This window comes from Motacilla alba, chromosome 12, assembly GCF_015832195.1.
Source record: "Motacilla alba alba isolate MOTALB_02 chromosome 12, Motacilla_alba_V1.0_pri, whole genome shotgun sequence".
Lineage (NCBI taxonomy): Eukaryota > Metazoa > Chordata > Aves > Passeriformes > Motacillidae > Motacilla > Motacilla alba.
Genome location: NC_052027.1, coordinates 5,156,991 through 5,169,885, shown reverse-complemented (window position 1 = coordinate 5,169,885; position 12,895 = coordinate 5,156,991). Strand labels below are relative to the sequence as shown.

The 12,895-nt window shown below is 42.2% G+C and overlaps 1 protein-coding gene across 1 annotated transcript in view; it reads left to right on the top strand.

The window, feature by feature from the left end:
• The window catches only part of TAFA1 (TAFA chemokine like family member 1), a 210,946-nt gene extending 200,665 nt beyond the window's left edge, over positions 1-10,281 (top strand). The window contains exons 4-5 of the mRNA XM_038149035.1: positions 3,521-3,645; positions 6,511-10,281. Of these exons, the coding sequence (XP_038004963.1) occupies positions 3,521-3,645; positions 6,511-6,528 (143 nt within the window). The 3' untranslated portion in view covers positions 6,529-10,281. The remainder of the gene's footprint in view (positions 1-3,520; positions 3,646-6,510) is intronic.
• The last annotated feature ends 2,614 nt before the right edge of the window (positions 10,282-12,895 follow it).

Sequence of the window (12,895 nt, the reverse complement as noted above, 5' to 3'; positions counted from 1 at the left end):
GGTGTAGATATATGAAGGTGTTCAGTGCATTTCTACTGCCCCTTAACAGAATACTTTGATGCTGAAATTCAAGGGGAAAACTTTTCCCCAGCCAGGTGCCTTCATGCATCAAAACTTTGTGCTCCAGATGATGCACAGGAGCAAATCAGAGCACGGTCACTACCCTTGTGCAACCTCCAAAGGTTCTTGTGAACTTTGAAGGCTGAATCCCTCTGAATCCAAGCTAAACTGGCAGTTCCCTGCAGCTTTGGGCTCCCTAAAGCTTTGGGCATTATGTTTGGGGCCAAATACATTTTAAAATAAGAAAATATAAGCTATTCTATTGCTTTTTCCCTGTATTCTATCTGATCTTCAGATTTCTTATTTGTAGTTTGTTTGGAGCCCATTATTTGCAAATGCTATTTCAACCAAATTCTTTTTGTGTGTGTTAGTCCATGCAGACTAAATACATCAAAAGTTAAATATTTTGATCAAAAATTATTCCATGGCTTTGCAAACAAAGATTTTAGAAAAGCATGATTTAGGCTGAAAAAGAAACCTCAAGAATTTCCTGAAGTTGCTTTTTTTCCCCAGTTCCATTGGTGATATGCTAAGAATTAAATAGTCTTATAAAAGAGACATTTTCTTGAAAATAGTTCAGATATAAACCATCAGTTTTTTAATCTAGAAGGTCATGGGGGGGAAAAAAAAACCACTGAAACAAAACATAAGCAGAGCAGGAATAGTCAAAACTCTTCTGTTCCACATCCTTTTCCTTTCCCCATGGCACAGGGATCTGTCTCATTCAGCCTTGCATGGAGAAACTCCTGTGCTTTGTGTGTTCCCCAGACAGAGAGAAGAACACAATGAGAAGCACTCCAGAATGCTCCACGTGTCTAATGCAGCATGATGGGAGCACTCACAGCCTGTGCTGCCTGGTGATTAACAGGGATCCCTAATTCCCACCCAGGATGAGTGGTTTGGGTCACTGAGAAGCTCTGGTTCCTCGGTATCTGGGAGTTCTTGAATAAAAACCACCCTGAGGGGGAGCATCTTAATTTGAGCAATTTGACCCAACTGCTTCAGCTCATCTCAAAGTGACATAACCTAAACATAGAGAAGCTGAATCCTTTCCCTGAGGAAGGTTTCTCCCCTCCTCCTACGGGTGGGCCCAGTCTCAAATGCTGCAAATTGTGATTCATTTCAAAGTGTTTTCCTCCCTCTTTGAACAGAGCTGGAGGTGTAAAACTTTGAAATCAAGTAGAACTCAAAGGATCAGCAGTACCCAAGAAAGACAACTGGTCCTAAAGATTAAAAGGCTCTTAATAGAAGAGAAAACCTGTAAACACAAGATTCAAAGAAAGTTATTTTCTTTGGGTTTTGGATGCCCCTGCCGTGGTGTGGGGCTGAGGACTAGAGCACAGTGAGCTTTGTAGTGCTTCAGACTTAAAAAGGATTTTGCCTGCTTACATATTAGAGACAAAGAGGAGCTTTTCATCTGCAAATTTCCCCCATTTGTTTCCCCCATTATAAAAGGAGCCTAGTCTTCAGTCCAGGTGAGGATGCCCACTGATGGGCGTTTGGGTGGAATTGCACTGTGATCATAAATCAATAATAACATGTATGTATACACTAAAACCAATACACCACCACATGAGCCAGTTGCCATTAAAGTTCAGCACTGACTTTGCATTTGATTATTCTTGAAGGTCAAGATCTGAATACTTGGGCTGTATTTAACAACATTAAAAAGTAGTGAGATGATTGAAATTGCTACGAGCAGTATTGCTTCTCCATGCTTCCTCTCAGTCTGTATTCACTTCAAATCTCTGTTTTACGTGGTAAACTCTCCAGGCCAGGGTGTTCAGGTGTGTGGGGTTTAGTACCTTACACTGTAGGATCCTTCTCTGTGGTTATTTAATTCTGCAGCATTGCTCCTAGTAAATAATCATGATCACCACTTTTGATTCCATGTCACAGGATTCTTCTCACACATCCTGAGGATGCTCTGCTCTGATGATTGCTGTCAAGGCCAGTATTTAGCAGGATATGGTTTTTCAGTTTGCCCACTGCACAGTCTATTAGTAGAGCACAGATTCAGCCCTTTTGCCTTTTCATGCATAGCAAAGAGAGGAATTCTTTTCTGTGCTGTTAGCAGCATTAATGCTACCCTTCTGAAAAAGGTGTGTGAAGAGCATCATTAAACTGCCTTGCCAGCACAGGTATAAAGGGCTTTTTTTTGTGTCTTGTATATATGGAGAAATGATACATTATATGATAAAAATCAGATATAAGCTGTGGGCAGAACCAGGAAAGACAACACTGAGAGCTATATGATCATTGTAGGGCCCCTCAAACTGAACTATTCAGTTTTATATTCAAGAATTTAATTATAAGCTCTGTAATGTCTTTAAATCAATGCATGCACAACAGGGCATTTTCCAGAGCTGAATGGCAGTCAGCTGGTGTGTACATATATTAATATATATATATATGTATAAGGTAGCTGCTTCAAAGGTATTTTAGGGGCTTGAAGCAGCCATGAGGGATGATATGAATGGGTTAAGCATCTCTCTTTGAGTGACTGGGCAGAAAGCTTTGACAGGCTTCCTGAGTGCAACCGTGAAATTAATTCTTGCCAGAGAAAGCAAGCCACAGAAAGAGCCACTCATGAGCCAACTCGTCACACTTGCAAGGTTAGCTAAAGTTTATCAAAATCCCCAGACAAAAAATGTCATTAAGATACAGCTAAGGATATAGTCAGATACCAATTCCCAGGCAAGAAACTTCATTAAGGTCCATTCAAGGTTGTAAACATATGTGCCAATTAAATTCAAACAACTGAGTCCAAACATTGTCATTATTTACAATGTTAAATATTTGGAAATTAAAAGTTACTTTTAGAGATAATATGGTTTCTATAAAATTTATAATTGTGTTTCAACAAAGAGCTTCTGCTGCAGGGTTACCTTGCCCTCTGTTCCTAGTTGTGGTGCTCCCTGTGATGGCAAATTGGGAAAGCCAAAAGTCTCCATGGGTTTAAATAATTCTGGACAGATTTGTGGTAAAAAAAAAAAAAAAATCCAGCTGTAGGTCCTGAAAGCAAAGCAAAAAGCAAACCTAGTTTTATGTGGAGTACACTGAACCAGAAGTCCTGAACACCTGGAGAATTCTGAGGACAGTCTCTTCAGACCTGCCTTGTTCTTGTGCATGTCTGTGAAAATCAGATGGGCACTCAGGGAGAGGGGCTGTGAGGATGGATGGTCCTTTGGTCTGCAGCAGAATTGCTGCCATCACAGCATTCCCTGCAGCCACAGCACAGGAGCAGACAAGATCTCCTATGTGAGGAGGCTGTGGCAAGCAGTGCACTGTCTTAGGCAATATAGGATGCCAAACAAGTAATTAAATATGAAATCCTTACAGCTAAACTCCAGTTGAAGGGACGCTCTGCCTTTTATCTGCAGTGTTAGACCCTTGAGATATTATTTAATTAGATTTGGTCATTGTAACATGGTTGTGAACATTGTCTTTTCTCTTTTAGCTTCTATAGTGATTGGGAAATGGTGGTGTGAGATGGAGCCCTGCCTAGAAGGAGAGGAATGTAAGACGTTGCCTGATAATTCTGGATGGATGTGTGCAACTGGCAATAAAATCAAGACCACCAGAGTAAGTCTCCTTTCTGTCTGCACCCAGGAGGTCTTAACAGGAAAGGGAATCACTAATGGCTGCTCACCCATGTCTTTTCTATCATCATGCCTGCTGTAAAAGCCTTAAAGACAACTGTCATGATCACCTAGTGCTTCTGGCCACAACTGGGTGAAAATTCAGATGGATCAGGATGGTCAGCTGGGTCCAGGCTTGGCAATCAGCAGGCTGGAGCTGCTGAATTGCCAGGTCACTTTCTTACAGACACTGTCACCTCAAAATACCCTTAATGCACATCACTGAGTCCCCTTCTGGTGGCTAAAGGGAAGAGCATTAGCTCAGAGGGATCTGCTGGATCCTGGATCCTATTCTTTGGCTGTTCCAGGCCACATCTGGATTAGCACATCTGTACAAGTGCTTTGTAGCACAGGACTTGGCTCTCTGCACTGCAGGTCTCACTTCAGAGCAGCTCCAGCCCCATGAACTCATTAGTGCCAGGCTCTTGAGATGCTGCAGGTTCAGGTAGCCCAGGACAAGAGGTGACAGCAGCTTTCACCATGCTGTGCCAGGAAAAGGCAGAGGGAGGGTGTGAATGAGCTGCCTAAACTCCCACTGTGGGATTACCTTGGGAATAAAAGTGTTTCTCAGGAATAGACTCTAGCTTTTCTTTTGCATTGTGTGATTGTTTCACAACCATTGTCTTTAAACTGTCACCTACACCTGTATTCAAAAATTTCTATTAACTAATTTTCATATCACAATTGAATTTTTTTCCACGAAAATTAAATGGTTGTCAACTTAAAATGCTTATATAAATATATAGATTTTAATTTTCTGTGAATTAGAAAATGGCCTTTGAAATCTGCTAAATGAAAAAGAGTGAAATTTCAAGATTTTTTCCCTGTTTGATAAGAAATTCTACATACTCATGCCCAGCTGCTAATTCACAGGAATGTGCAGCATAGTGTTGTGATTTCCTGACTTTTTCCTTTCTCTCCAATCCTAACTCCAGTCATTTTTCATGCTTTCTAGGCCTCCTGTTGAAGGAGGAGGTTTTACCCTAATTGATCCCCATGGCACCTGAATCCTTTTCTTTCCCTCCACAGGACCTACCCCAGGATGAATTATTTGTATTGCAATCCTCATTTCTGGAGCAGAGCCTTCTGCCACACCAACACATTAAATGATCAGGAGACCTACTGACTTAGGAGGTTTTCTTTGTAGGAAGCAGTAAGTGGCCCCCAAAAACAAGACCTATGTGGTCTCTTTGTCACCTCCCTGAGAAAAGGAGGAAGGATGGAGGGGTTCCCTGACTCAGTTTTTTTTCTGTGGTGCTGTTCCTGCAAATCTCTCTGTGCCCACAGCTGATCTCTTCCACTGCAGCACCCCTGGAAGGCTGTTTCCTAATAAATGTGCCTTGCAGTGAAATTGAAAAATCCCAGACCACAAACTCGCTACATGTCCTTTCCAGTGAGGAAAGTGGGGAGTTAAAATGGAAGAAAGTGATGTAGAAGAACTAAGAAGCAGCACAAAGTATCTTATACAATAATTCAGCCCTTCTGCAATCTGTCTACAAGTTATATAATTGAGGAATTGCATTTTCTTTCTTCAGTGAAGCTGTCCTTCTCTTAACTCCCCCAGTCCTCATCATATAAACTAGTTTAAGGCGATGGAAGTGATTGCTAGAAATTTAGGAGCTTCATTAATATGCAGATGTATGGTCCAATCTATTCAGTATGCATTATTGTATTTCATTTGAATTAAATACTTGCAGAGTGAGTGCTCATAACTGAAAAAATATTTCTTCATTTACCCACAGGAGTTATTTTAATTAGCTTGTGAGGGGAGTACCTTATGGTGCTGCTTCCAGTAGAATTTTGCTTTGTTGCTTTAAAATATCATTACAGAACCCAATTGACAAAGGCAACATGACATGATGTGCTCAGCAACTGTCTCTTGCATTTTCTAAGGAGAAATTCCACTTCTTAGTCCCTGGAACTTTGCTCCGATCCGTACCACTGCGTCAACTCCAGCAACATAAATATAAAATAATGGAAGCAATCAGATCCTGAAACAGGCTTTTTTTTTTTTCCCTCTCTCTTTGTTTTGCCATTTCAGACAGCAGCAGAGAACGAGATTACGATGTAATCTGCCCTGACCACAATCCAGGTTCCAAGACTGGGCCATGTGTGTCTAATTTGAGTAGTTAAGGAAGTTAAGAAAGCAGAAGAAACAAGACAAATCAGTCATCATCCCAGTTCTCTCTGTGGTGATCAGGCAGAAGGCTACAGCCAGTCTCCCTAGGCTGTAAACTGTTTTAATGAAGCCTTTCCCTTACACTAAGTACATTTACATTAGCTGCTGTCCTGACAAGGAAAATATTCCCATTTATGACTCTTGGGATTAAGATACCCATTAGTACATTCTTCCAGACCCACAGTAAATCACATATAAGCATATGAGTATGTACATATATGTATATAAATGTATATATGTATTTATATTTCTGAATACATGGTGGCTGCCTCACCCCTGGAAGTGTCCAAGGCCAGGTTGGACAGGGCTCAGAGCAACCTGGAGTATTGGAAGGTGTCCCTGCCAAGCCAGGGCACTGTGATTCTGTGATGTCCAGCACCAGCAGCCCAGGTGGTTAATGCACATCCAGTCTCTCCCAAGGCAGAGGCAGGATCTTGCTCAGGATCTGTCTCTTGCATATTTTTACACCCCTGCAGTGCTAAAAGACACACACCCCTCTGGTATTGCATTTAAACTCAGCTATATCAATCAGCTGTATCCCACAGAGCCTGGTTCTTTCTTTTCCAAAAGACTATATTTAAAAAATAACACATTATGCATAACTGACTCTTTCCCATTTTCTCACTGCAGATCCACCCAAGGACTTAACAGAGCACCCACGTCTGCACGGAGACAGTGAAAGCCCTGCTGATTTATGAGGACAAAGTATTGAAAGTTTAAAACCATCTCAGCATTTCCAAGCCAAATGGATTTCTTATTTGCACTTTGACTGTTTACCAGAAAACAACAGTGGCTTTACTGTGTGAAAGAAAGGATTCGGTGGAAATAATGGCCCTGATTTTTGACAGCTGAAAATAAAAAATGAAGAAAGTGATTCCTTTGCTAAAGTTTCTGAGATTGCAAAGTACAAGCAACAGTATAAGTTTGGATCTACAATTTACTTTATACCAGTTAAAGTATATATATATAGAAATATATATATATTAATATATGATATTTTGAAATAAAAGCCTCACTCTTCAAGAAATTGAATAGTACCACACTTTGCTGCAGCTGCTGTATTTTTTTTTCCTTTTTTGCAATGGTCTGGAAGTTCCCTACCTGTTTGAGAGAGAAATGTGGCAGTGAAGAGGCAAAGCAAACCTGCTGTGGTACAAGGACGCCTAAGAGCTACACGAATCCTACCGATGCAGCATCCAGAGCTTCCTGTTCCCTTCAGCAGAATTTTGAGGGCATTTGTTGTTCCACTTTGTGTTCTGGAGGCTTTTCCCCTTGTGCAATACTAGCATGCTGGCTTTGCTTCATTAACCATACTTGATTGATATATAACGATGATAATTCTACCCTCCTCCAGGAAAATATTTTTAGAGCTGTTAGATATTCCATGAAGAAGAGATGGACAACTACTGAGTGAAGTACAGTATGTATTAAAAGTTTATTTGGCAGAGTTTGGTAGACTGTGAGCTCCCTTCTTATTAAAGATGTACTGTATGTACAATGTCTTCAGACTTTGTATAGCTCCCAGAGACTCAAGTAAAAACCCAGTAACCACCTCCAAAGCTTTGCATTGTTGGCTCACTAATTCTTTGAAACAACAACAAAGCTGCTTCTTTCCAGACTGGCACGTGAGGGGAGTTTTTCATATGGTTTGGTGTTTCAGGAGCCCATTTGCAATTGGTGAGCAGGCACCTCAGCTTAAGCATGCCTCTGTGGACACCTGGCTGTGTGCTCTTACCCCACAGCACACATGGGAGATTTACCCAAATTTAGGCTTCCCTCATTGCTGGCCAGGCTAATTCTCATTAGAGCACTTGCCACCAGCTAAAAGCATTCACATAAGCAATTCCATGGCATAGCAAATGCCCAAGAGTTTGTGGCAAGCACAAAATTGTGGCTGTTCCCTTCACTTTCAGAATAGTTTCCTCGGGTTTATTTTCAATCTGTTTCTTGCTATGGTGAGTTCAGCTGAGCTGAGATGCTCCTCAGCAAGGATGTGTCCACAGAGACCTTGACCCAGTCACTGCTGAACTCCCATTTCTGGCTGAGCTGTAGCTGTTCACCAGGCAGTCTGGCCCTGGCATTGCTAAAGAAAGATCAAATCTGAGGGCTGAAATGTGCGAGCCTAGTTCACATTCCCAGGCACTTTTGTGAGCAATCCAATTAATTTCAGGAGGTTTATTGGTGTGGAAAAGTGTCTTGCTGTCACGCATAAGTCTGCACAATCTACCCTTCAGTCTGCCTAATGCTACCAAATCAAGTAGGAATAGAGAATTGTAAAACTAGTTCTGTTCAGTCCAGCTTCATTCCTTTAATATTTCCAATTTCCTTTCAGCCTGCTTACCTGTCTCTCACAGGATGCCTTTGGCCATGCTGATCACTTTTAATCCAATGCAGGGGAAGTGCTGCACTTCCCATCCTGGATTTGGTTGAAATTCTCCCACTGAGTTTCTTTCTCCTTCAGGGTAACCACTTCAATCCTGATGCTTCAAGAGGCAGAACTTGTCACTGTAATTACAGTGTAGATTAAAGCAGCTACATGACGTGTCACGCCATATTCCATGCTGGCTTTCCATGCTGATCTTTTCCCAGTGCTCCCAGTGGAAATGGATAAGCTGTTTGCAAGTACTTCTATTATCCCGCTTCAAAAATATGAGTGAAGAGTACCCAGGGAAGAAACAGATGACCCAGAAAGTGGTAGAATCACTATCCCTGGAATGGTCAGGATGAGGCCTCAGTGTGGCACCTGGGGACTTGGTTTAGTGGTGAAGGTGGCAGTGTGAGGTTAACAGTTGGACTTGATGAGTTTAGAGGCCATTTCCAACATTAAGAATTCTGGTTCTGTGCACAGAAAGGAGCATGAGCCTCACCATCACTTGTGAGAGATGATGATCCTTGCACATGGAGACCACCCTCCCTGGTGGCTCAGCTGGACAGGCTGGGTATTTTCTGGGGACAGCCTCCTGCCCAAACCACAGAAGACACCCGGACCCTAGTCCATATTTTAGATGTAGTCTGCCATGGTCCTGTGTCCAGTACCATCATCTCAGTTCAGAGGGGAACACTGCCTGCCTGCTTACCCCCAAATGGATTATAAGGTCAGCTCCAGGCTCAGCTGCCACTAGTAAAGAGAAACTCCTCCAAAATAAACCCCTAGCATTTCTGAATTTTACTCAAACAGCTCTTTATAAACCCCAAGATCTCCTCAAGCACCCCTTGGTGCACTAGGAGATAGACCAGCAGGTAAGTCCATTCAAAGCCAGAACAGGTTATCAGCCTTTTAGCAGCTGGAACTGATGCACACAAAGCTAAACAGCCTCCCACAATCACACTGGGGAGCTGTGCTGAAAATCCAGCAGAAACTGAACTTTGGTTTCCTTATTCCCAGTCTACTGATACGCCATTTGAGGAGCCCCACAAACAAACCCACGTGTGGCCTCTGGTACCTTTGCCAAAGCCCCAGGTATCAGCACTGGGAGGTTTTTACCCCACAGCAGAGCTGCTGCCATGGCTCATCCTGTGAGCAGATAACGCTGCTTGCGCCGTGCCTATGAAATATGCCTGGTGAGATTGGGAAATATTAGACTTGCTAAAATATCAGAAGGAAATGTTGTCATTAGCACGGGAAAGTTTCTTTGAGATGTTTATGAATTTTTCTTTGCCAGTAGGCAGCCTCAAATGCCACCCCACCAAATTCAGTAAACATCTGCGTCTCTTTGAAGTTGCCGCAAAAATCTGCTCGCGAAGTGCGGCATCGAGAAAATGCTGTTTTAATTAAAATGTTTTAGAGGGCAATTAAGGCCCTTGCAAAAATAATGACTGATAGAACATGAAGTCCAATTAAGAGTCAGATGCAACTAACCTTTGTTGTTTCAGGGAACCAAATTGAAAACAATAATAAAAAAGAAGCCTAGAGTCACAAATACTCTGCGTTTCAGGGGTATTCAGATTTAGCAGAGTGTGTAGCTGGAAGATGTCAGAGCTACTTATCCTGGCCAGTGGAGAGCAGATGTGTTTCAGTGGTGGAGTGAACGGTCCTCCTATCCTCATGGGAAAGTGACAGTCATGCCATTCTCTGCATAATGTGGAAAGGTATTTATGTTAACAGAGGAGAAAATGAAAGTTTCTGCTTTTTGGCAGAAGTCTAGACAGAGACACTTCAGGAAATGAAAAAAAAAAAAGAATATTTGTAAATGCATCAAAGAATCAAAGATAAATTTAGATTTATGTCACTGTTTCTTCAGATGTGTGAAATCAAGTTCTGTAAATCTAAAATGTACAAGTTGGAAAAAAATACCAAAAAAAAAAAGTAGTTACCATCTGCCTATTAATTCAGAAAACTTAGATTATATGCTTCTGTCCAAAAATCTCTGGTAATAAAAGGCTCAGTGTGGTATGACTTGATATTGTTTTGAATATACTATATTCTATAAAAAAAAAAAAAAAAACAAAAGCAAAACCTTGAAGGAATTCCACTCCTATGGCCAACATCAGGAGCAGCATGATGTGCACCCATACTTGGCACTACAAGAAAGGACCATGAAAAATTGCTGAAGGTGAAGCAGTTTGTGATGAGTGATGCTCTTATCAGACCTATTGATTGACTATTAGCAGAGTTTGCAGGTACTGTCAGTGGTGTACTGCTTGGATGTTTTCCTATTATAAAATGATTAGTTACATTCCTAACTCTCCTCATTTGCCACTTTCACTGGCTGGTCCAAAAATAATTACAGATCATAGAGAAGTTGTGGAGGAGGTAAACATACTTTGGCTTGGAAAGCACATCCATTTCATCTGAAGGTGGCAGGCTTTGTTTCTTCTTCAAGGGCAGGATGAATACTGTGGCCTAAAATGAGCTTCTCTTTTATCAATACCTCAGTCACATCCCAGTAAGCAGGGTTTAGAGCTTGCCTGACAAAGAACTGGGTCATGCTTCTTTGCTTGGTATTCTATTTTTTTTGTCAGAGAAAAATAGAAACACATTCCACAAATAATCTTTCAGGTAGACAGAAGGAGATGTGTGTACAGGGCAGTTGGTTTCAGGCTGTCAACACTTTTTCTAGTTCACTGGTTTGAATTCAGATCATAGGCCTGACACATATTTATGGTTTCTTCTCTCAGAGGCTCACACAGTCAAAGCACTTAACTTCACAAATATTTGTACTTTATAAAACCATGCTGCTCTGAGGAAAGGAACTGAATCCTCTGCTTTCCAGGCAGGAGACTGAAACTCAAAAGAGCTGAGACCTGCCCAAGGTGAAGCTAAAAACCTGCAGCAGACCTGGCAGTAAAACTGAGGGCTCCTGGATTTCAGGTCATTGCCAAGGATGGTTCATCTATGATTCACATCAGTGGAATCTTGCAGAGGGCAGACCCTGGCTTTGAGCTTGAGTGACAGAGAGCAGAATTAGGGGACCTGCAGTCAAGTGTGGACAATCACGTGCAAGCACCAACTGACCAGAGCTTGTGCATCTCCCTTCAGCTGGGATTTTCAAACCACTGGTGCTTGGAAGATCATCCCCAGGTCTACCCCAACATCTCTTGCTCCCACAGGGACACAGTTCTGCCTTAGTTTGGTTTCATGGCTCCATAGCAGAAGCTGCTCTGAGCCTTTCAGATGAGAGCAGAGATGGAAAATGGTCATGCTTAATCCTGACAGGCTGAAAAAAATGACCAACAGTTCTTCTTTTGGAGATATTCATCTGAGAGAATGATTTTCATGTAAAAGCTGACTTTGAGGGGAGAAAGCCCACATTGCCTTCCACCAGAAAAATGGTGAACTAGCCAGTGAGGAGCACAAATAACTTGGCCTCACCTGGGAATGTGAGCACCACTGCCATGGGAGAGGATGCTATGCAGAGCAACTAAGTCTGGGGAAAAAAAATTATTTTTGACAAATATTCCCGTGTGGGTGCATTTTGCAGATCTTTGCTAAACCTTTTACCTTTGTTTGACGTGTACCTCTAATTCCTAATTCAGAAATGTGCAGAGGTCTTTCCCACATAACAGACCTGGATATGGCATTTTTTCATCCAACACTCATGTTTGGATTATTTTTTTTCCCCACCATGAAGCAATATGATCAAATTTGTCTGACCAGAAACAAAATACATGTTTGAGCATCAAGTTACTAACCTCTTTCCCATTATTTCTCATCTGTTTTATTTCTCAGATTACTGTCCTTGATTCAGTTAGAAGTGAGGGCCAGGGACCCACCTAGATACGAAGCAAACTACTCATAATCTAAACTATTGCTCAGGGGAATATGTAATTTCTTCCTCCCACCTGCCATTCCTCTTCATTTCCTATTTCATTTCACTTTCATTTCATCCCATCCCCTCTCTTTCACACCACTCAATTACATTCATCTGTCTCTATTAGCCTTTTATCACCACTGCTGCCCCACAGACTAAAGAAGAGACCCCTTTCAGGGAGCTGTCCCCCCCCAGCAACAGTGATTGATGTGATCTTCACTCTTTTCCTTTTTCCTGTGTACTCTGGAAGGCGAGATGCCAATCTGTACCAGCAGCTCCCTGTATTCCCCTGCCCAGACCTGCAATCCCCAGCTCAGGGCCACAGGGTGCCTCTCAGGTGTGCCCTGGGTACAAAGCAGGTGCTGCTGCTACTTGATTTGCAGCAGAGGAGTTAAGTGTCAGCTCCTCACCTCCCCTGAACCCATTCTGTTTGTTGCTTTTCCCAAGGTCTCCTCTGCCTTGTCCAGATCCAAGAACTCGGCATGCCAGCTACTGGGGGCTTGCCACCAGTTTCAGCCTCTGCAGGAGAGAAATTTATCACTATTGATTTGATCAGGCTTCTTTTGGACTTGAAATAAAAAGCGAAGAACTGGCGAAGCTGCTGTGAAATGCACAGTGTGGGATCCAAGCACAGACATAGAATCTTTGAGATTGGAGAAGACCTCTAAGATCATCAAGTCCAGTCATGAACCCAGCACTGTCAAGTCCAGCACTAAACCATGTCTCTGAGCACCACATCTGCATGGTTTTGGAACACTTCCAGG